This window comes from Salmo salar, chromosome 09, assembly GCF_965601325.2.
Source record: "Salmo salar chromosome 09, fSalSal1, whole genome shotgun sequence".
In the NCBI taxonomy this organism is placed as follows: Eukaryota; Metazoa; Chordata; class Actinopteri; order Salmoniformes; family Salmonidae; genus Salmo; species Salmo salar.
Window position 1 is genome coordinate 131441606 of NC_138299.1, and position 24863 is coordinate 131466468.

Below are 24863 nucleotides of genomic sequence, written 5' to 3' on the forward strand. Positions count from 1 at the left end.
TGCGACACAATAGGCTGATAGGGACATAAAGTGCTCAGCACTAAACATTTCATTGTAGTAAATCATTATAGTCTTTAAATTCTGCATAGGCTGTGACTTACTTACAATTATGAACAAATGATACGAAAAATGCCTTATTTAGTCTACAGTGCCTTTGAATAGATTTTTAGAAACATGAGTTTGGCCAGAGTTTGTGGCTTCAGGCTCCCGGGATGGTGCCTGGAGAGCAGGTCAGCCGTTTATAATGTCCTCGCTGCGCTTGCAGAGCCACTGGGGATACTAAACACCGTTTTGGCTACTCTTGCCAGGCTGGGCAGAGATGCAGAGTTGTTTTTTTAATGTTTATATAGGTAGGTCTAAATGTTTTTAGGCAAAATAACCCAATCAAAATGGAAAGCTCCTTGAAAGTGGGAATATGCCAGGCCTATTGGGTCAAAATCAATTATGGCATATTGTATAGATAATAGAACTAAAATTAACTAAACTTTTAAGAGATCTGATGTTTAGTTTATAAATATTGTTGCTACAATGACACACTTAGTTAGCTACCCACCTTGTTCCTTTCTTTTAGCATGTGCATGTAGTAAGTATACTTTTACCTCATTTCTACCAGCATGTCACATGCAACCAAAGGAAAAAAAACTCTAGTCCACCTTTACTCCACACACAGAGATGCATACAAAGCTCTCTCTCGCCCTCCATTTGGCAAATCGGACCATAATTATATCCTCCTGATTCCTGCTTACAAGCAAAAACTAAAGTAGGAAGCACCAGTGACTCGGTCAATACGTAAGTTGTCAGATGACACGGATGCTACGCTACAGGACTATTTTGCAAGCACAGACTGGAATATGTTCCGGGATTCATCCAATGTCATTGAGGAGTATACCAGCTCAGTCACCGGCTTCATCAATAAGTGCATTGACGACGTCGTCCCCACAGTGACCGTACGTACATATCCCAGACAGAAGCCATGGATTACAGGCAACATCCGCACCGAGCTAAAGGCTAAAGCTGCTGCTTCAAGGAGTGGGACACTAATCCGGACTCTTATAAGAAATCCCATTATGCCCTCAGACGAACCATCAAACAGGCAAAGCGTCAATACAGGACTAAGGTTGAATCCTACTACACCGGCTCTGACACTCGTCGGATGTGGCAGGGCTTGCAAACTATTACAGACTATAAAGGGAAACCCAGCTGGGATGCTGCCCAGTAACGCAAGCCTACCAGACGAGCTAAAAACCTTGCTTCGAGGCAAGCAACACCGAAGCATGCGTGAGAGTACCAGCTGGTCCTGAACAACTGTGTGATCATGCTTTCCATAGCCAATGTGAGCAAGACCTTTAAACAGGTCAATATTCACAAGGCCGCGCGGCCAGACGGATTACCAGGGCGTGTACTCAGAGCATGCGCGGACCAACTGGCAAGTGTCTTCACTGACATTTTCAACCTCTCCCTGACCGAGTCCGTAATACCTACATTTTTCAAGCAGACCACCATAGTCCCTGTGCCCAAGAATTCAAAGGTAACCTGCTTAAATGACTACCGCCCCATAGCACTCATGTCGGTAGCCATGAAGTGCTTTGAAAGGCTGGTCATGGCTCACATCAACACCATCATCCCGGAAACCCTAGACCCACTCCAATTCGCATACCGCTCCAACAGATCCACAGATGACGCAATCTCAATCACACGCCACACTGACCTTTTCCACCTGGACCAAAGGACCACCTGTGTGAGAATGCTGTTCATTGACTACAGCTCGGCGTTCAACATCATAGTACCCACAAAGCTCATCACAAAGCTAAGGACCCTGGGACTAAACACCTCCCTCTGCAACTGGATCCTGGACGTGCCACCCCAGGTGGTAAGGGTAGGTAACAACACATCTGCCATGCTGATTCTCAACACAGAGGCCCCTCAGAGGTGCATGCTTCGTCCCCTTCTGTACTCCCTGTTCAACCATGACTGCATGGACAAGCACGACTCCAACACCATCATTAAGTTTGCTGACGACACAACAGTGGTAGGCCTGATCACCGACAACGATGAGACAGCCTATAGGAAGAAGGTCAGAGATCTGGCCGTGTGGTGCCAGGACAACAACCTCCCCCTCAATGTGAGCAAGACAAAGGAGATGATCGTGGACTACAGGAAAAGGAGGGCCAAACAGACCCCCATTAACATCGACGGGGCTGTAGTGGAGCACGTCGAGAGTTTCAAGTTCCTTGGTGTCCACATCACCAACAAACTATCCTGTTTCAAACACACCAAGGAGACTGAAAAGATTTGTCATTGGTCCCCAGATCCTCAAAAAGTTCTACAGCTGCACCATCGAAAGCATCCTGACTGGTTGCATCGCCGCCAGATATGGCAACTGCTTGGCATCCGACCGTAAGAAGAAACAGAGGGTAGTGTGTATGGCCCAATACATCAGTGGAGCCAAGCTTCCTGCCATCCAGGACCTGTATATTAAATGGTAGGTCAATAAATAAGTCAATTTAGACTACCGGAAAGCTAGTCCTTGTTTACAATGATCAGAAGTGCAATTCTCACAGGGAGGTTCAAACACATCATTGGTGCTGTATACTAGGAAGGCACCAAAAATTACCTTGACTTACCTGCACCTCCGCACATTGACTCGGTACCGGTAGCCCCTGTATATAGCCTCGTTAAAGTTATGTAATCTTATTGTGTTTAATTTTCTACTTTAGTTTATTTAGCATATATTTTCTTAACTCTATTTCTTGAACTGCATTGTTGGTTAAGGGCTTGTAAGTAAGTGTTTCACGTTAAGGTCGACACCTGTATATTCGGCACTGTAGAGAGGATTTGGCCATAGAGAGGATTTTTTTTTTCTTTATTTTGGTTAGGCCAGGGTGTTACGTCAGGGTCGCCCACCAGACCTTTGGCACGGCCAGGTGCGCCACCTAAGAGGGCGACGCCAAGGGTGGGGCAGAGGCCACGTCCCGCACCTGAGCCGCCACCGTAAGAAGGCCCACCCGGACCCTCCCCTTCAGTGTCAGGTTTTGCGGCCGGAGTCCGCACCTTGGGGGGGGGGGGTACTGTAACGCCCTGGCCATAGAGAGGGGTTTTTTGTTCTTTATTTTGGTTAGGCCAGGGTGTTACATTGGGTGGGCGTTCTATGTTCCTTTCTCTATGTTTTGTATTTCTTTGTTTTGGGCCGTGTGTGGCTCCCAATCAGGCACAGCTGAAGCTCGTTGTTGCTGATTGACGGTCACACATAAGGAGCATGTTTTTCCTTTGGGTTTTGTGGGTAAATGTTTTCTGTTTTGTTCAGTTGGGACCAGACAGGACTGTTTGCTGTCGTTGCTATCAAGTGTTTTGTTTGTAGTGGTTCATTTTTATTAAACATCAAGATGAACACACAACCTCCGCTGCATCTTGGTTTTCTTGCGACGACGTCCGCTACAGAATCCCCCACCACAAAAGGACCAAGCAGCGGAGGAAGGAGCAGCACCAGGAGAGCAGCATGATGGACTCATGGACGTGGGAACAAATCCTGGACGGAGAGGGACCATGGACTCAGGCTGGGGATTATCGCCTCCCGCAGTGGGAGATCGAAGCGGCGAGAGCGGAGAGGCGATGGTATGAGGAGAGAGAGCGCAACAGGCACGAGAGGCAGCCCCACATTTTTGTTGGGAGGGGGGGGCACACGGGGAGTGTGGCAGAGCCAGGATTTAATTCTGGGCCAACTCCCCGTGCTTACAGGAGGCAGCGCAGTACTGGTCAGGCACCGTGTTATGCGGTAAAGCGCACGGTGTCCCCAGTACGCGTTGATAGCCCGGAGCGCTACATGCCAGCCCCCCGCAAGTGCCATGCGAGAGCAGGCATCGAGCCAGGACGGGTTGTGCCAGCTCAGCGCGTCTGGTCTCCAGTGCGCCTCCTCGATCCAGGTTATCCTGCGCCGGCGTTGCGCACTGGGTCCCCAGGGCGCTGGGAGGGTCCAGTTCACCCAATGCCTGTTCTCCGCCCGTGCCGGGCCGAAGTGGGCAGTCAGCCTGGAGTATGGGTAAAGAGCGTAAAAGCTAGAACTCCAGTGCTCCCCCACAGCCCGGTTTATCCTGTGCCTCCTCCTCGGACCAGGCCTCCAGTGGATCTCTCCAGCCTAGTCCGTCCTGTGCCACCTCCCAGGACTAGGCCTCCAGTGGGTCTCCCCATCCTGGTTAAGCCTGTGCCTCCTCCTCGGACCAGGCCTCCAGTGGGTCTCCCCATCCTGGTCCATCCTGTGCCACCTCCCAGGACTAGGCCTCCAGTGGGTCTCCCCATCCTGGTCCGTCCTGTGCCACCTCCCAGGACTAGGCCTCCAGTGGGTCTCGCCAGTCAGGAGCTGCCAGAGCCGCCCGCCAGTCCGGAGCTGCCAGAGCGGCCCGCCAGTCAGGAGCTGCCAGAGTGGCCCGCCAGTCAGGAGCTGCCAGAGTGGCCCGCCTGTCAGGAGCTGCCAGAGTGGCCCGCCTGTTCGGAGCTGCCAGAGTGGCCCGCCTGTTCGGAGCTGCCAGAGTGGCCCGCCTGTTCAGAGCTGCCAGAGTGGCCCGCCTGTTCGGAGCTGCCAGAGTAGCCCGCCTGTTCGGAGCTGCCAGAGTGGCCCGCCTGTTCGGTGCTGCCAAAGTGGCCCGCCTGTTCGGAGCTGCCCGAGTGGCCCGCCTGTTCGGAGCTGCCAGAGTGGCCTGCCTGTTCGGATATGCCAGAGTGGCCCGCCTGTCCGGATCTGCCATCGCCGCCCGCCAGCCGGGCGCAGCCAGGGTCATCCGCCAGTCGGGCGCAGCAAGGGTCGCCAGCTGGGCGCAGCCATCGCCGCCCGCCAGCCAGGCGCAGCAAGGGACACCCGCCAGCCGGGCGAAGTCAGGGTCGCCCACCAGACCTTCGGCACGGCCAGGTGCGCCACCTAAGAGGGCGACGCCAAGGGTGGGGCAGAGGCCACGTCCCGCACCTGAGCCGCCACCGTAAGAAGGCCCACCCGGACCCTCCCCTTCAGTGTCAGGTTTTGCGGCCGGAGTCCGAGCCTTGGGGGGGGGTACTGTAACGCCCTGGCCATGGAGAGGGGTTTTTTGTTCTTTATTTTGGTTAGGCCAGGGTGTTACATTGGGTGGGCGTTCTATGTTCCTTTCTCTATGTTTTGTATTTCTTTGTTTTGGGCCGTGTGTGGCTCCCAATCAGGCACAGCTGAAGCTCGTTGTTGCTGATTGAGGGTCACACATAAGGAGCATGTTTTTCCTTTGGGTTTTGTGGGTAAATGTTTTCTGTTTTGTTCAGTTGAGACCAGACAGGACTGTTTGCTGTCGTTGCTATCAAGTGTTTTGTTTGTAGTGGTTCATTTTTATTAAACATCAAGATGAACACACAACCTCCGCTGCATCTTGGTTTTCTTGCGACGACGGCCGTTACAGGCACATGTGACAAATACAATTTGATTTGATTTAACAGTAGCTAAAGCAAGGGGCTTTCGCAGCACACAAGTAGACTACAAATGCATGGTGGGCCGGACATGTCCTGAATTCGTGAAGGGAGTGCTACTGGAGAGCTACTGCCGTGAATTTGGAGCGGGCGAGAAGGCCAACGCTTCAGCCTTTGAGAATCTTGCTCTTGCGCGCCAGTAAAATTTACGCTCCAGCTCAGCTCCGCATACTCTGGTATGGAGTTGAAACAAGAACAGCACAGCTGTAGCAACACTGCCTGCACCCCGTGGAACAGCTCAGAAGATCGCCCAGAAAGACCAGCCTTTCATCTGGCAGAATAACAGCTCTTAAACTGGCTCTCCGATTCTCTCTTCCAACATAGTCACCAATCCTTTCACCTAGCACAGAGCAGACTTCTAATGCTATTAGAACAATAGATACCTTAGACAACACAGTGACACATACCATGTCTCAACTACACAAGACACAAAGATATACTTACAACAACATACCTTGACAGTCACTCTCACACCCACCACTGTCTACAATATCTACTATGACAACAGCACCAAAACATCCAGCGCCCACAGGGATGTAAAAAACCCTTCTGACTCTGAATTTGTTATATGGCTGCTGCCCCTTTAGTTTAAACACAGTGAACCTTTTAGAATGATGCATCCTCAAGGGGTTAAAGACATGGGGGTTACTTCAAGTTGTTTTAAAAAAGCAGACATCACATATGTTCTAAATCAGTGTTGCTACATGGTGAAGACTGGTCATGATCTCAGAGATACACCCGGGCTTTACATTTCTTCAACCACCACTGTGATTTACAGACCTGTTCCTGGCTGAGGGAAGGATGGGGTAGTGATCTGGTTTGGTCTCACAGGGTAGTGGTGTTCCCGTCTCCCCACTACTCTTGACCATAGTACTTCCCAGATCTCAACCTCACCCTGACCCACATGAATCCCTTTACCCATTCCTGGAAGAGAAATCCTGGAAGAGAGGCCTGTACCAGGAAACCTCACGACCCCAGGCAGGGCAGAAAAATCACCTCGACAGATCCCGTCCCGTACACACTCCACAGCCTCTCACACCTCTACCCTACTCAGCCAGCAACTCCAAACAGATCATAAATCAAACAGCCATGCATTCTGTGAAATACATACAGTGATCAATCTCAAGCTTTAGCCCCCACCTCAGCCCCAAATTCTACATAAACATTTCCAGGCGATGGAGCGGGGCCATTTTCCCACACATGCTAAAGTGTTTTGACAGTTATCTTGGAGGCCCTTCATAGAGGAGAGAAAAACATCAACTTTGGCTTTTGGAGATTTCCTTTTTCATTTCAACAAGGCATACGTCTGTCACCCCCTCTCAACACATTGTGTACCACCACCACCCCTCCTCGCCGTTCAGGAATCAGACCATGAGTTGCAAATGGCACCCTATTCCCTATATAGGGCCCATAGGACTTTCAATTAATATTTTTGCAGGAATCTCCTTGCGAATGATTTTGCCGAAGTTTGTATCTCCGCCGGCCTGGGCAAAAGAAGTGCACTATATAGGGAATATGATACTGTATAGGGCAGGCTGTAGAGAGAAAGAGTAGAGAGGTACCTGTTGGCATTGGTGGTTCACTGGGTCCAGATACAGGGAGAGGAACAGGCTCCAGCCAGAGAGAGAGACAGAGAGAGAGAGATGGTCCCCACACCACACCACTGCATGCCTGGCTGTCCTCCTGCATCTGCTGCCACCACTACAACAGTCTTACTGACAGTCTTTCTCTCTCTGTTCTACCCCAGTGCAGTCTATAACACAGCTGGGTTCTATGTAGTTAGTAACCTTGTCCTCCTGCTAATGGACATGCATGTGCACCACTTTGACAGCAGCCCTCTGTAAATCAGTCACCTATTATAAGCAGTGTGTGTGTGTGTGCGTGTGTGTGGGGGTAATATAATGTTGGTGTCTGGCAATGCTGTTTCCCTGTCATAATGTAAGCCTGTATGCTGTAATTTTCCTGTCTTTGATTGCATAGCAAACACTGTCATTTGGTTTTCCATGAGCTGTGTAATACAACTGGAGAAAGATCCTCATGAATAACTGACAAACAGACAAACAGCCAGTTTACTCTGGCCCAGAACCACAGCTGTCACACGTACAGGGCTAGAAGATCACACACACACACACACACACACACACACACACACACACACACACACACACACACACACACACACACACACACACACACACACACACACACACACACACACACACACACACACACACACACACACACACACACACTCTCCATGTGGTGTTGCAGTTACACATCACTACCAGAGGAGGACAGCAGAACGGATGAACCCAGTGATGTGAGGAAACCGAGTGGAACAGTGACGACAGGCTACTGAATCACCAGGAGGCACAACCAATAACCTCTCATCTCTAACATCTTATTCGAATTGCCATGAAAACACCCTGTTTATGTTCCAACACACACGTGCACACACACACACCACACACACACACACACACACACACACACACACACACACACACACACACACACACACACACACGCACGCGCACACACAAAAATACAAACATACACCCACACATGCTCCATCTGAGGTTAATATAAAGATCAAGAGAGGCCTGGACTTCACTTTCAAATGACACAATCACAGTCCACAGTTAATACATACTGACCTAATAAAGTATTATTTCAGTAACTGTTACTGAGATACAATTAGTTAGTATCTAGTTATTGACTTGATTTGTGCCACTTTGCACTGGGAAATTATTCTGCTAATAAGCATTTCCCCTTAGGAACGTGATTGACCTTTAAGTTGAGCTGAGCAGGGAGAGTTTTCCAGCCTGGTTCTGTTAATATATGACTTGTGTGTATCGTTACACTGGAGCTCAGGTATGTAGACAATCATTAGCCTGCTCTATGACTGGGCTGGTCTGCACATGACAGCTGTCAGGTTAGACACACAGGCTGTCGGAGAGGCAGGACTGCTGCTAAATAGGTCCAGGGTTGTCATTTGGCCTGTAGCCTGAGCGACACATCACTTTCCCTAGAGAAATAGATAAGAAGTCCTTGTCTGTACCATCAGGGTCGTGTTGAATAGGGCACAACGTAGGCTCTGCCACCTTGAAACCTGGCCCAAGCTTCTTCCTGTTAAGGTGCTGTATCCTTAATATGATCAACATGGCTATATTTTACAGAGGGTTATCATGGTTGGTAGCACGCCTGTAGCCTGGTTCTATGATGCATAATAACCCTTAAGTCATATAGCTACTGTACACAACCACCAAGTCATGTAATCTACAGTACTAGTTATCATAGTCCTCCTGAGGAGACAGACAGAGAGATTCACTCCAGCCTATTGCTATTCAGCTGCCAGGCTGTAACTCCTACCAGTAGATGAGGTGCCAACAGTGTCCTGAGCCCTGAGACAGAGAGAGAGCTAATGGTCTTCACAGAGAGAGAATGGAGCCACTGGCTGCAACAAGAGATTCACAGGGGGGTCAGAGGGCCGTTATGAAGGCCCACTAGAGGGCCAGGCTCGGGGGTCAGCTAGGAGGTCAGGCTGGTCAGGAGGACCTGTCCCAAACACAGACCCCTCAATGAAGACATGAAGAAAACAAACAGTGTCAGTGAGCCAGCCTTTCTTCATGGTTTAGAGTTCTACCACAGTAAAGCACCATTTCAGCCAGTCTTTCAATCCCAGGCTGCCATGTACAGCACAGGAGGTTGGTGGCACCTCAATTATGGAGAATGGGCTAGTGGTAATGGCTGGAGCGGAATAGGTGGAATGGTATCAAATACATCAAATTGGTTGCTATGTGTTTGATGCCACTCCATTAATTCCATTCCAGACATTATTATGAGCCATCCTCCCCTCAGCAGCCTCCTCTGATATGCAGTATATCACCACTACAGATATGTGTGCAGCTATAGATATAGGTAGAGATATATAGAGATAGAAATAGACAGCCAGTTTTACCGGAATGTAGTCTTGATAAACATACCAAGGCCAAAGCACCAATATCCACAACTCCAGACATGATCTATTGCATTAGCTCTAACTGAGCAGTTGACCAATCTTCTGGCTTCTGTTCTGCTCTGTGGAGACAGAGTATTTTACAATGGGTTTGCCAGTAGAACATCATCCAAAGCAACTTGAAGTTTGGATGAAAATAACTTTGGGCGTTAGACAGGAATTCTGCGAGGAATTTCTTTCCACGACGGCATGAAAAGATCATTGGCTGTGGACAGAGGAGGTATTGTGTACGGCCAGAGGGGGCAAAGGGGCGGACAACCACGTGTGTGAGGGTCTGTGTTCGTGAGTATGGGGGAATTGGACACAGAGGACCTATATAGTTATATTCGGATGTGAAGTGTTGGGTTTTTCCACTGCCTTAGTAGCAGCAGCAGATACAGGAAGAGATGCAGTCAGTCTGCTCTATAGATCTAGAGAGAGAGATTGAGTTGGACTGCAGGAATATTGACAGGAAAGAGACACATTCCTCTAGAATAGAACACAGGCCTCTTCCCTCATACACATAGGCTGAGTCCCAAATGGGACCGGCCCTGGCCCCAAATCCCCATGGGCCCGGTCAAAAGTAGGGAGCTATATAGTGTGGGAGTGGTTTCAAATAATATTTGCAATCTTTCCAATACTTTGAGTGTTTGTTCTAGCCTGTCTGGAGTGCCAGATAGATGGGGTTTCCCACCTATCTTGCACTCCAGACAGGTAAGCTCAATCAAGCACAGATAAAGTATTTAAAATTATTTCAAATAGTATTTGAACCCAGGTGTGGTAGCCCAGTCCCTCCCTCTCCTAACCTGCTACGTCAATGCAGCTGGCCAGCTGGAATGCTCCAGCCAGGAGAGACAGGCCACAACAGGGCATGGAGGAGGTCAGTTCACTGGACAGACTCTAATACCACTGTGTGTGACAAAAGGTTGAGTGCATTGATAGTACCCACATTTTATGGGCCAGTTTTGCGGATATCCTGGAATAAATAGCATGATCAATGAAGAATCTCCTTTGAAACAGCGTTTTAGTCCATGACTAAGCTCAGAACACTTGGAAATGCGCATCTGGACACTGCACCCACCCACTCAGGTCAGAGTGCTATCGTCTGAAGGGAGAAGACGCATGTTTCTGAGGACTTTTTATTGTCGACAATAACACGAATGTTTGAATGTTGTGCGAGCATGAAAATAACCACAACAATTAGATTGAAAGTCATTCGGACTACCACAATCATATAAACATCCTCAAATAGAAACAGCTGTGTCTGCGTGTGTGTGCATGTGGTGGTGACCAAGTGTTCAGTATGGGCCTCAACATCATGTTCTAACCTTACAAAACTATAGTGGGCAGAACCAAACCAATCAGTTCGAAGTATATAGTGGGAGAGGGCATTCACAGCCGGCCGCTCAGACGGGTGATGGCATACCAGCTAACCTTTTTTACATGGTCCATCATTTCTCCGGATTTAGCGACCAATAGTTTTTACATGGTCCTTCGAGACGGATTTAGTTGCCAACAGTTTTTTACATGGTCCGTCATTTCTCCGGATTTAGCGAACAATAGTTTTTACACAGACCGTCATAATGTACAGTGGGCCCGAAATGATTGGATCCCTTGATAAAGTTGAGCATAAAAGACTATAAAAGAGGTATACAAATAATATGAAAAAAATAATAATAATACTAATAATGTTTTATTGTCACATACACCAGCTAGCTGCAGTGAAAGTAGTACGGCGCCTTGCTCAAGAGCACATAAATAGGTTTTCACTTTATCGACTTGGCTATTCAACCCAACACTCTAACCGCTAGGCTACCAGTCACCCACACTGCCTGGAGTTTCATAAATGCCATTGGCACTTAGATTGGAACCGGTGCTATGGTCAGATGACATGAAAATAGAGCTTTCTGGCCACGCACACCAGTGGTGAGTTTGGCGTTGAAAAGCAGGACGATATGCAGAAAAGTACCTGATACCTATGGTAAAATATAGTGGTGTCTCTTTCTCTGAGCAATTGTATTAGTATAAAATAATATAAATGTTTTTTTGTATTCAATATAGCTTTTTGCTCCTCTTTATCAAGGGATCCAATAATTTGGACCCCACTGTAAATTATCAGCGAATAATGTGTGAGGTTTACAAAGGACAAAGTAAATATTGAGTCTCTAGGTTTGGCAATCTCTATTCTTAACCCTAACCTTAAGAATATGATTCCACAAAGTAAATGCCTTCTCCTATATGTTGTGTTTAGCTACAATAGGTGTTTATAGCAGGAAAAAACTGTTATCTTCTCAACAGAGAATTGGTAGTTACAGTCTTGTCCCATCGCTGCAACTCCCGTATGGACTCAGGAGAGGCAAAGGTCGAGAGCCGTGCATCCTCCAAAACACGACCCCGCCAAGCTGCACTGCTTCTTAACACAATGCTCGCTTAACCTGGAAGCCAGCTGCACCAATGTGTCGGAGAAAACACCGTACACCTGGTGACCGTGTCAGCGTGCATTGTGCCCGGCCCACCACAGGAGTCGCTAGAGCGCAATGGGACAAGGACAACCCTGGGCCAATTGTGCGCCACCTCATGGGTCTCCCGGTCGCAGCCGGCTGCAACACAGCCTGGGATTGGAACAGGATCTGTAGTGACACAGCTAGCAATGCGATGCAGTGCCTTAGACCACTGCGTCACTCAGGAGGCCCCCAGAGAGAACCTTTCAGATCCTTTATATGACGGTAACACCCATGAGTCATAGAGGAATTAGACTCATGAAGACAAAAAGAAAGGTCAGATCCAACACGACAACATACCATATTTTCTGCTATCATCATCCCTGATCTAAATAGCTGACACACGCTAGACATCTTTGATCTGAGCAGTTAGACCCAGGCACATGATTCTACAAGCCTCTTCCTCCTCTACCCAGATCATCACAATACCTCCACATGAAACAGAGCTGAACTATACCTCCACAGAACCACACAGTCTAGATGCATCCTGTGAGCAGATAATGGCAACAGAGTAACCAAGGCTAAAGGTCAAGTCAGTCATTGTTTGATCATAAACTCATTCATACTGTTTACTGTACTGGCTGTTGCCAGGGACATTATCTTCTACTCACAGATGTCATATTGCTTAATTGTTTGGTTAGTTCCTCTATTGTATTGCTACAGTGCCTTCAGAAAGTATTCATAACTCTTGACTTATTCCACATTTTGTTGTGTTACAGCCTGAATTCAAAAGGACCATATTGACAAATTGAAAAATATAATGAAATACAGAAATATCTCATTTACATAAGTATTCACACCCCTGAGCCAATGCATGTTAGAATCACCTTTGGCTGTGAGTCTTTCTGCGTAACTTTCTAAGAACTTTGCACACCTGGAGTGTACAATTTTTGCATATTATTCTTTAAAAATTATTCAAGCTCTGTCAAGTTGGTTGTTGATCATTGTGAAATTGTGAGTGATTCCTTGTAAAGTTAGATTTGATATACTTTTTGATTTTGGATCCCGCGACTCAGTTGGGCTCAGTTGGGCTCAGTTGCTGTGAACGCTACTATGTGGATATATTGAAGCAACATCTCAAGACATCAGTCAGGAAGTTAAAGCTTGGTTGCAAATGGGTCTTCCAAATGGACAATGGCCCCAAGCATACTTCCAAAGTTGTGGCAAAATGGCTTAAGGACAACAAAGTCAACCTATTGAAGTGGCCATCACAAAGCCCTGACCTCAATCCTATAGAAAATGTGTGGGCAGAACTGAAAAAGCATGTGCGAGCAAGGAGGCATACAAACCTGACTCAGTTACACCAGCTCTGTCAGGAGGAATGGGCCAAAATTCACCCAACTTATTGTGGGAAGCTTGTGGAAGGCTACCCGTAACGTTTAACCCAAGTTAAACAATTTAAAGGCAATGCTACCAAATACTAATTGAGTGCATGTAAACTTCTGACCCACTGGGAATGTGATGAAAGAAATAAAAGCTGAAATAAATAATTCTCTCTACTATTATTCTGACATTTCACATTCTTAAAATAAAGTGGTGATCCTAACTGACCTAAGACAGGGAATCTTTACTAGGATTGTGAAAAACTGAGTTTAAATGTATTTGGCTAAGGTGTATTTAAACTTCCGACTTCAACTGTAACTTAATTTATGTCCCCCTAACTGCCAAGAATTCCTCTGTTGATCCTACGGCTATTGTATGTAGTAATCATGTGCCTATGAACCAGAGTAAAACTGTTAGCACTGAGGCGGTTGACTGGTTGACTGAATACAAATTGTCGCTACATTTGGGAAAAACTGAATCGATTTTGTTTGAAACAAAACATAGATTGCTTAGGGCTCTGGCAAGATAAAAGTAAACTGTGCAGGCAAGGAAATTGAATCTAAAACAAGTGTATTTTATCTTGGTGTGTCCCTAGATCAGTCCCTTTCTGGAGACCTGACTGCTGCTAAAATTCTTTCTAAAATGGTGAACAAATAGATATCGTAACACTAGAAACTTTAGCATCAAAATGAAGAAATTCCTTGTCTCTACCTTGATTCAGTGTCATTTTGATTATGCCTGCTCTGCTTGGTATAGTGGGCTATCAAAAAAGCTGAAATTGACAAATAATGTTATCAGGTATATGCTGAATGTCCCCCCTGGGACCCATATAGGGGTACAGGTGTTCCAGGAGGTGGGCTTGTTGCCTTTTTTAATTTGTTTAACTAGGCAAGTCAGTTAAGAACAAAATCTTATTTACAATGACAGCGGGTTAACTACCTTGTTCAGGGGTAGAACAACAGATTTTTACCTTGTAAGTTCGGGGATTCAATCCACCAACCTTTCGGTTATTGGCCCAATGCTCTATCCACTAGGCTACCTGCCTTTGGATTGCAGAGTGGACCAACTTAAACGTAATCATATGTTTGACATCTCAAGTGATTGTGCCCCAGGTTATATGAAAAACCACATTTATATGGTCTATAACCAACATAGTTTGTATTTGTATTTATTATGATCCCCATTAGCTGCTGCCAAGGCAGTTATGCAATTTTTAAAACATTGCAACACATTCATTACAGAATTCACAACACACTAAGTGTGTGCCCTCAGGCCCATACTCCACTACCACATATCTATAATGCAAAATCCATGTATACGTGTGTGTATACTGTGTATGTTATCATATGTGTGCATGCATGTGTCTGTGCCTATGTTTATGTTGCTTCACAGTCCCCACTGTTTCATAAGGTGTATTTTTATCTGCTTTTTAAATCTGATTCTACTGCTTGCATCAGTTACCTGATGTGGAATAGAGTTCCATGTAGTCATGTCTCTATGTTGTACTGTGCGCTTCCCATAGTCTGTTCTGGACTTGGGGATTGTGAAGAGACCTCTGGTGGTATGTCTTGTGGGGTATGCATGGGTGTCCGAGCTGGGGGCTAGTATTTTAAACAGACAGCTCGGTACATTCAGCTTGTCAATACTTCTTACAAAAACAAGTAATGATGAAGTCAATCTCTCTTCCACTTTGAGCCTTGAGAGATTGCCATGAATGTTGTTAATGCTAGCTCTCCGTGTACTTTTCAGGGTCAGCCATGCTGCCCTGTTCTGAGCCAACTGCAATTTTCCCAAGTCTCTCTTTGTGGCACGTGACCACACTACTGAACTGTAGTCTTGGTGGGACAAAACCATGGCATGTAGGACTTGGCTTTTGATAGTGTTGTTAAGAAGGCAGAGCAGTGCTTTAATATGGACAGACTTCTCCCCATCTTAGCTACTGCTGTATCAATATGTTTTGATCATGACAGTTTACAATCCAGGTTTACTCCAAGCAGTTTAATCACCTCAACTTGCTCAATTTCCACATTATTCATTACGAGATGTAGTCAAGGTTTAGGGTTTAGTGTATGATTTGTCCCAAATACAATGCTTTTAGTTAGGGAAATATTTAGGACTAACTTATTCCTTGCTACCCATTCCGAAACTAACTGCAGCTCTTTGTTAACCTGTTGGGGATAGGGGGCAGTATTTACACGGCCGGATAAAAAACGTACCCGATTTAATCTGGTTACTACTCCTGCCCAGTAACTAGAATATGCATATAATTATTGGCTTTGGATAGAAAACACCCTAAAGTTTCTAAAACTGTTTGAATGGTGTCTGTGAGTATAACAGAACTCATATGGCAGGCAAAAACCTGAGAAGATTCCTTCAGGAAGTGGCCTGTCTGACAAGTTCTTGTTCATCTTGGCTCATCTTTTATTGAAGACTGAGGATCTTTGCTGTAACGTGACACTTCCTACGGCTCCCATAGGCTCTCAGAACCCGGGAAAAAGGTGAATGATATTGAGGCAGCCCCTGGCTGAAACACATTAGCGCGTTTGGATAGTGGCCTGTCAGAGGACTATCAGACTGGGGCTCGTGCACGAGGGCACGAGATGTCTTTTTTTTCCCTCTCTTTGAACGAAAACCACCACTCCCGGTCGGAATATTATCGCTTTTTTACGAGAAAAATTGCATAAAAATTGATTTTAAACAGCGGTTGACATGCTTCGAAGTACGGTAATGGAATATTTAGAAAACAAATTGTCACGAAATGTGTCGTGCTCGTCACCCTTCTTTACCATTCGGATAGTGTCTTGAACGCACGAACAAAACGCCGCTATTTGGATATAACTATGGATTATTTGGGACCAAACCAACATTTGTTATTGAAGTATAAGTCCTGGGAGTGCATTCTGACGAAGAACAGCAAAGGTAATAACATTTTTCTTATAGTAAATCTGACTTTGGTGAGTGCTAAACTTGCTGGGTGTCTAAATAGCTAGCCCTGTGATGCCGGGCTATCTCCTGAGAATATTGCAAAATGTGCTTTCACCGAAAAGCTATTTTAAAATCGGACATAGCGAGTGCATAGAGGAGTTCTGTATCTATAATTCTTTAAATAATTGTTATGTTTTTTGTGAACGTTTATCGTGAGTAATTTAGTAAATTCACTGGAAGTGTTCGGTGGGAATGCTAGTCACATGCTAGTCACATGCTAATGTAAAAAGCTGGTTTTTGATATAAATATGAACTTGATTGAACAAAACATGCATGTATTGTATAACATAATGTCCTAGGGGTGTCATCTGATGAAGATCATCAAAGGTTAGTGCTGCATTTAGCTGTGGTTTGGGTTTATGTGACATTATATGCTAGCTTGAAAAATGGGTGTCTGATTATTTCTGGCTGGGTACTCTGCTGACATAATCTAATGTTTTGCTTTCGTTGTAAAGCCTTTTTGAAATCGGACAGTGTGGTTAGATTAACGAGAGTCTTGTCTTTAAAATGGTGTAAAATAGTCATATGTTTGAGAAATTTAAGTAATAGCATTTCTAAGGTATTTGAATATCGCGCCACGGGATTACACTGGCTGTTGAGTAGGTGGGACGCAAGCGTCCCACCTACCCCAGAGAGGTTAAGTATTGCAGTCATTTCAGTCACTGTAGTAGCTGACGTGTAGAGTGTTGAGTCATCCGCATGCATAGACACACCGGCCTTACCCAAAGCCAGTGGCATGTAGTTAGTAAAGATTTAAAAAAGCAAGGGGCCTAAACAGCTTCCCTGGGGAATTCCTGATTCTACCTGGATTATGTTTGAGAGGCTTCCATTAAAGAACACATTCTGTGTTCTGTTAGACAAGTAACTCTTTATCCACATTATAGCCATAGCACATACGTTTTTCCAGCAGCAAACTATGATTCATAATGTCAAAAGCCGCATGGAAGTCTAACAAAACAGCCCCCACAATCTTTTTATCATCAATTTCTCTCAGTGCTGTGCTTGTTGAATGACCTTCACTATAAGCGTGCTGAAAGTCTGTTGTCAATTTGTTTACAGTAAATAGCACTGTATCTGGTCAAACACCATTTTTTTCCAAAAGTTTACTATGGGTTGGTAACAGGCTGATTGGTCGGCTAATTGAGCCAGTAAATCTTTCCAATGAAAATATTTATGAGCCATCTGATTCAATGAATGATGGAGTTGAGTTTGCCTTTTTACCCAAAACTAAATTTAAGCTGCTCCACAGTGTCACGGATCCCCCCGGTACTGCTGCTCATTCTGTTCACCAGTTCCGGAGGTCAACGTCACCGGCCTTCTAGGGTGTACTGAACTGTGTCATTATGCACACCTGGTTCCAATTCCTCACTGATTGTGTTTGTATAAATGTGCCCTTTGTTTCCCTATTGGGCTGTCGATTATTGTTCCCATGTCCGTTGGTCTTGTGAGTGCCTATGCATTGTCTCAGCCTGCGCTGCGTGTTTTGTGCATTGTGTATTACGGGTCTCGTCCCGTGTCGTTCTACGAGGTTTACGCTCGCTCTTTTGTTTGGGTATATCCCAGTGTTTTGTATACGTGTTTGTTTTGGGTGTATTAAAAACCCAGATGATATGTTCCTGCGCCTGTCTCCAAATCCTTTATACCAGCGTGACAGAATAATCGACAATTAAGGGAGACACTGGGAATGGTCCGTCCGGCGCCAACGCAACTTCAGCAGCTGCAACTGGGCCATCCGACGTCGCCACAACTGGCCCGTCCGACGCCGCCACAACCGGTCGGTCCGACGCCACTGCAACTGGTCCGTCCGACGTCGCTGCAGTGGGTCCTGATCGACCCGCACAGCGTTCCTGTGATCGTTGGGGGGGTACTGTCACGGATCCCTCCGGAACTGTTGATTACGCACACCTGGTGCCCATTTTCCAATGATTAGTAATTGTATAAGTGTGCTCTTTGGTTCACCATTGAGCTGTCGATTATTGTTCCAATGTCCGTTGGTCGTGTGAGTACCTGTGCTGTGTTTTGGCTTTCGTGCCATTTTTATTGCGTAGATGATTACGGGTCTCGTCCCGTGTGATAATCATTGTGTGCGCTTGTGTATTTATTCTAGGTACTCCTTGCTTTTTTGTTTGGGTCTCAACCCTGTGTTTTGTATACGTGTTTGTTTGGTCTTCGTCCCTGTGCGTTTACATGGCACGCTGTAATTTGGGGAAAGAAATAAAAAAAACTATTGCGCTTTCCTGCGCCTGTCTCCCGACCCTTTATACCAACGTGACACACAGCATTTTACTATCATTCTTTATATCATTCATTTGTTTCATAGTATAGTTTATTTTTCTTTTGTTTAGTCACATGATTTCTCAATTTGCATTACCTTTTGCCGAAATCCCACTCATGCATAAAACTGTCCAATTCCTCATCAATCCAAGGGGATTTAACAGTTTTTACAGTCAATTTCTTAATGGGTACATGCTTATTAGTAACTGGGTTAAGCAATCTCATAAATGTGTCAAGTGCAGCATCTGGTTGCCGCTCATTATACACCACAGACCAGCAAATATGCTTTACAACATCAACATAAGAATCACTACAAAACTTATTGTATGACCTCTTATACACTATATTAGGCCCAGCCTTTGGAACTTTGGTTTTCCTAGATATGGTTACTATATTGGGATCACTACATCCTATGGATTTGAATACTGTTTTAAAGCAAATTTATGCAGCATTAATAAAGATGTGATCAATACATGTTCATGATTTCATTCATGTGCTGTTTGTAACTGTCACGTCCTGACCGGCAGAGGGAGTAGTGGTGTAGTATTTTGGTCAGGACGTGGCAGAAGAAGTCTGTATGTGTTGTCTAGTATGTCTGTTTCTGTGTTAGTCTTGTGACTCCTGATCAGGAACAGCTGGGGATCGTTGTTCCTGATTGGGAGTCATATATTTAGGAGTATGTTTGGCACTTGGGTTTGTGGGTGGTTGTGCTAACACTGCTAGTCTTTTGTTTGTAGTAAGCCTGTCGTGAGTGCTGTGGTTATTGTTTTCCTGTGTATACTTTGCTTTAATTTATTGTTCTTTACATTAAAAGATGAGTATCCACATTCCGCCTGCAGTTTGGTCCATTCAACACAGCATCAACATTTATGACAGTAACTATTCTGGTAGGTTGATTGATAACCTGAACCAGGTTGCAAGCACTGGTTAGTTTGAAGTTTTTTCCTGAGCTTGATGAAAGCCAGTCAATAATTAAATCACCCAGAAAATATACCTCTCTGTTGATTTCACATACATTATCAAGCAAGAGGGGACCCGGAAGAGACACACACAAAGGTACAGACACACGCATTGGCACACAAGCGCTAGCACACACACTCTACACACACACGTACATTGTAATATTATTGTATGGTGGTATTATACATTTTGTATTGTAGGTATGTAGTTGTGTAATAATGTTATATGATGTACTGTTTTATATTTTGTTTTATATGTAATGTAAGTGCCTTAATGTGTTTGGACCACAAGAAGAGTAGCTGCTGCCTTGGCCGATTTAAGTCAAACCTGTAACTAGGCCACTCAGGAACATTCAATGTCATCTTGGTAAGCAACTCCAGTGTATATTTGGACTTGTGCTCCTGCTGAAAGGTGACTCTCTCAGTGTCTGTTGGAAAGAACCCTGAACCAGGTTTACCTCTAGTATTTTGCCTTTGCTTAGCTCTACTCTGTTTCTTATTGTAATAAACTCCTCAGTCGTTGCCAATGACAAGCATACCCATAATACGATGCAGCCCCCAACATACTTAAACATTTCAGGAGTGGTACTCAGTGATGTGTTTGTTGGATTTGCCCTAAACATAATGCTTTCTATTCAGGACTTAAAGTTAATTTCTTTGCCACATTTTTTGCAGTTTTACTTCAGTGCCTTATTGCAAACAGGATGAATGTTTTGGAATATTTGTAATCTATACAGGCTTCCTTCTTTTCACTCTGTCAATTAAGTTAGTATTGTGGAGTAACTACAATGTTGTTGATCCATCCTCTGTTTTCTCTTATCGCAGCCATTAAACTTTGTCATTGTTTTAAAGTCACCATTGGCCTCATGGTGGAATCCTAGAGCGGTTTCCTTCCTCTCTTGTAGTGACTGGGTGTATTGATACACCATCCAAAGTGTAATTAATAACTTCACCATGCTCAAAGAGATAATATTCAATGTCTGCTTTTTTGCAAGGCATTGGAAAACCTCCCTGGTCTTTGTGGTTGAATCTTGTGTTTGAAATGTATTGCTCGACTGAGGGACCTTACAGAGTGGGGTATATGTGGGGTACAGAGATGAGTAATTCAAAAATCATGTTAGACACTATTATTGCATGCAATTTATTATGTGACTTGTTAAGCATATTTTTACTCCTAAACTTATTTAGGTTTGCTTTAACAAAGGGGTTGAAAACTTATTGACTCAAGACATTTAAGCTTTTAATTTTTAATTATTTTGTAAACATTTCTAATTCCAATTTGACATTATGGAGTATTGTGTGTAGGCCAGTAACACAAAATCTACATTTAATACATTCAGGCTGTAACACAACAAAATGTGGAAAAAGTCAAGGAGTGTGAATACTTTCTGAAGGCACTGTAAGTCACCTACTGTATCAAGGTTCAGGTGGGGCTGATAGCTTGTCATGCTCCCAACACACTGCGCCTACTGTGGTGTTCTGAGCTGTCTTGACTTGCATATCGTATTTAGGATCAAAACAATAATTCAGCGAATGACACAGCCCAGGTATGTTACATACCTAGGGAATAGTCCACAAAATCAACCTTCTGGAATGTAGGAACACTGTGGTGTGCCAGCCTAGAACAACAATATTAGTCACCCTTTACACAGCTTGCTAAATGTGTTAGTAAGTTAAGCAACACCAGAGTTACTCCCTGACTGAGTCCAGCACCTTGCCATGTCCTTACACACAGACAGACTGACAGACATTAGCTAGAGCTCATGTCCTCACACACACTAGCAGGGCAGGGCTGCTGCTGGATCAAGCTATAGGCTGTTTAGATAACCATGACAGACTATGGCTCTTTTCATACAGGAACTAGGAACTTTCTGACTGTCATTCACAATGTCAATCTTCACCAGCCTTCATGTGGTCAACATCCACCATCATAATACTGTGTGTCCAGAAGTTATCATTCTTAGAGTGAGTTTCCACCACCACTCCTACTACAGTATCCACTCCACTAGCTCTAGTCCAGGGCACTATGTGAGGCTTGCTGCCGCTTAAGGCTGTGCCAGCAAGCCACACATAACACCCTGGACTAGAGCTACCATTCCTCCTCCTACCTCCAGCTATCCTCCGGAGCAGCTGTTGCCGGGCAATTATGCGTCCCAGGCGGTATCCGGAGCGACGACGGTGGTGGTCCATCCTTAGGTAGATATCCTGGCTCTCTTGGGTCATACTGCCCAGACAATCCTGGCTGTCCTGACTCATACTGCTGCCCAGACACTCACTGCCTGGTCCCTGGGACTCAGAGTGACTGTCAGACAGATCCCTGTACATGACTACTACTACAGCACTGGCACTGCTAGACTGACACACACACACTACACTGGCCCCTGACCAATAAACACACTCCCTCAGACAGGATCCAGCAGCAGAAGGCTTCACATCCAGGCGCTAGCAGCCCGGTGTGATCTGAAAGGCTGGGGCTCAGAAGGAGAGCTGAGAGGCTAGAGGAGGGGAGGGAGGAGGAGTGCCAGCACAACACTACACCTCTCTAGGTCAGGTGATCAGACAGCAGCCAGTGGCAGATCAGTACTTGGAGTACTGCCCACCTTGCTGAGCTCTATCCAGTGTCTGTCTGTGTGAGAGAGGGAGAGGAACCGACTGAAAGCCTGAACGCTGGTCTGGAGGGAAATATAAATACCAGAAGAAAGCCTGTAAACTGACTGAGGGAGGAGGACATGGGAGGGCTTAGAAAAACAGTATTGTTAGGACCCGTCCTGCCCAAAACAATCCTCCGCTGTGGAGTGTGGATCTGCACACAAGTGCCAAGTAAATTTGTTTTTTACATTTAACCTTTATTTAACTAGGCAAGTCAGTTAAAAACAAATTGTTATTTACAATGACGACCTACAAGTTTACTCAGGAGATGGGAGTCCCTCTACCACGCTGACAAATGGACTCCAAATAAAGAAAATCAAGAACACCAAATAATGCATGCAGAGCAGAATTAGGCCAATACCCACTAATTATCATAATCCAAAAAATAGTCGTTAAATTCTACAACCACCTAAAAGGAAGCGATTCCCAAACTTCCATAACAAAGCCATCACCTACAGAGAGATGAACCTGGAGAAGAGTCCCCTAAGCAAGCCGGTCCTGGGGCTCTGTTCACAAACACACCCCACAGAGCCCCAGGACAGCAACACAATTAGACCTAACCAAATCATGAGAAAACAAAAAGATAATTACTTGATACACTGGAAAGAATTAACAAAAAAACAGCACACTAGAATGCTATTTGAGCCTTAACAGAGAGTACACAGTAGCAGAATACCTGACCACTGTGACTGACCCAAATCTAAAGAAAGCTTTGACTATGTACAGACTCTATGAGCATAGCCTTGCTATTGAGAAAGGCTGCTGTAGGCAGACCTAGCTCTCAAGAGAAGACAGGCTATGTGCACACTGCCCACAAAATGAGGTGGAAACTGAGCTGCACTTCCTAACCTCCTGCCCAATGTATGACCATATTAGACACATATTTCCCTCAGATTACACAGATCCACAAAGAATTCGAAAACAAACCCGATTTTGATAAACTCCCATATCTACTGGGTGAAACACCACAGTGTGCCATCACAGCAGCAAGATGTGTGACCTGTTGCCACAAGAAAAGGGCAACCAGTGAAGAACAAACACCATTGTAAATACAACCCATATTTATGGTTATTTATTTTCCCTTTTGTACTTTAACCATTTGTACATCGTTACAACACTGTACCGATGTATAATATGACATTTGTAATGTCTTTATTCTTTTGGAACTTCTGTGAGTGGAATGTTTTCACTTTTGTATATTATCTACCTCACTTGCTTTGGCAATGTTAACATATGTTTCCCATGCCAATAAAGCCCCTTGAATTGAATTGAAAGAATGAAGAGAGTGAAAAGAAGGAGAGCGATGAACGAGAGGGAGAATGCTAATCTCTCCTCCCCAAACTCACCATTCCCCAACAACCCCCTCTCCACCCCCCAGGCCCCCGCCCACACCCCTTCTCTAACACCACTCCCAGCCCGTCTCCATTCCCAGTGGGGTTCAACAGGACAGGAAGCCTGTGGCACCTTGTGAAGAAGAAACCATTGAGCCTAAACACCGGGATTATAATGAATCTCAACACTACACAACTGGTTAAAACAGACCCCAATAAGCTTTCCGGTTCATTAAAACAGCCATGCTACTGCCACAACATTACAGCCGCTAGAATTTGAGATTGAGATATGATGATAAGATACAGTTGGCAATAGTGAAGTTTAAACTAAATAGTAATAAAAGTAGATCTTGAAACTTGATAACCTTCCAGTAGTGTTGTTGAGTTTGGAACAGGATGGAACAACAGAAGTCATCATTCACATTTAAAACAGAGTCCACATCCTTGCAAACAGAGCAGACCCACCCACTCCCAGTCTCAGTGGGCCACTCTGGTGCTGTCACCCCTCTCAACATACAGCCTGCCTGTGCCCACCACCACAGGGCTCCACATGGGACTGGCGCTGCTAGAGGGCCCACCACCAAGCTAAACAGTCAAAGGTTGCCTCCCAAATGCAGGGTTGGGTAGGTTACAGTTACAAGTTGCCTGTCCAAAATTGTCATCAGTAACGTAACTTTTGGATTACCCAAACTCAGTAACGTAATCTGATTACATTCAATTACTTTTAGATTACACTACCGTTCAAAAGTTTGAGGTCACTTAGAAATGTCCTTGTTTTTGAAAGAAAAGCAAATATTTTTGTCCATTAAAATAACATCAAATTGATCAGAAATACAGTGTAGACATTGTTAATGTTGTAAATGACTGGAAACTGCAGATTTTTTATGAAATATTTACATAGGCGTACAGATGCCCATTATCAGCAACCATCACTCCTGTGTTCCAATGGCACGTTGTGTTAGCCAATTCAAGTTTATCATTTTAAAAAGCCTATGAATTTAATTGTTTTTATCGGCATTAATTAGATTGAGCAATAAAAGCCCCACTTTTATTCCATAGGCTGGGATCCACACTATGCAGCTGTTGTAAGAGCGCATTTTTCACTGGCTGTCCACTGGTTTCAAAAACAATGATTGATAGGCAGCTTAAACTGATTTGAATTCAACCATTATTGGGTTCAAATACACATTCAGATTTGTGAACAGCCATCCACAACAACCACAATCCGTAAGGCGCAAATAGCTAAATGAGAGAACAGCAGTGTGATTCACATCAATGCGCTATGTATATATCAATAATAAGTGATATCCGTATCGCTGTAGACTACACCACTGCTGTCATCCTTACCTCCAGGTGTTTATTCAAG

At 45.0% G+C, this 24863-nt stretch overlaps 1 protein-coding gene across 8 annotated transcripts in view; it reads right to left on the bottom strand.

The window, feature by feature from the left end:
• Nucleotides 1–24863, bottom strand: part of stard13b (StAR-related lipid transfer (START) domain containing 13b) — a 124750-nt gene that overhangs the window by 26335 nt on the left and 73552 nt on the right. The window contains exon 1 of one of the 8 annotated variants that reach the window (XM_014214530.3): nucleotides 21626–22004. The exons of 6 other annotated variants lie outside the window; for them this stretch is intronic. In XM_014214530.3, coding sequence (XP_014070005.3) covers nucleotides 21626–21842 — 217 coding nt within the window. In that variant the 5' untranslated portion in view covers nucleotides 21843–22004. Of the gene's footprint in view, nucleotides 1–7040; nucleotides 7320–21625; nucleotides 22005–24863 lie in introns of those variants that run through there. One more of the 8 variants, XM_014214531.3, reaches the window with a different exon arrangement.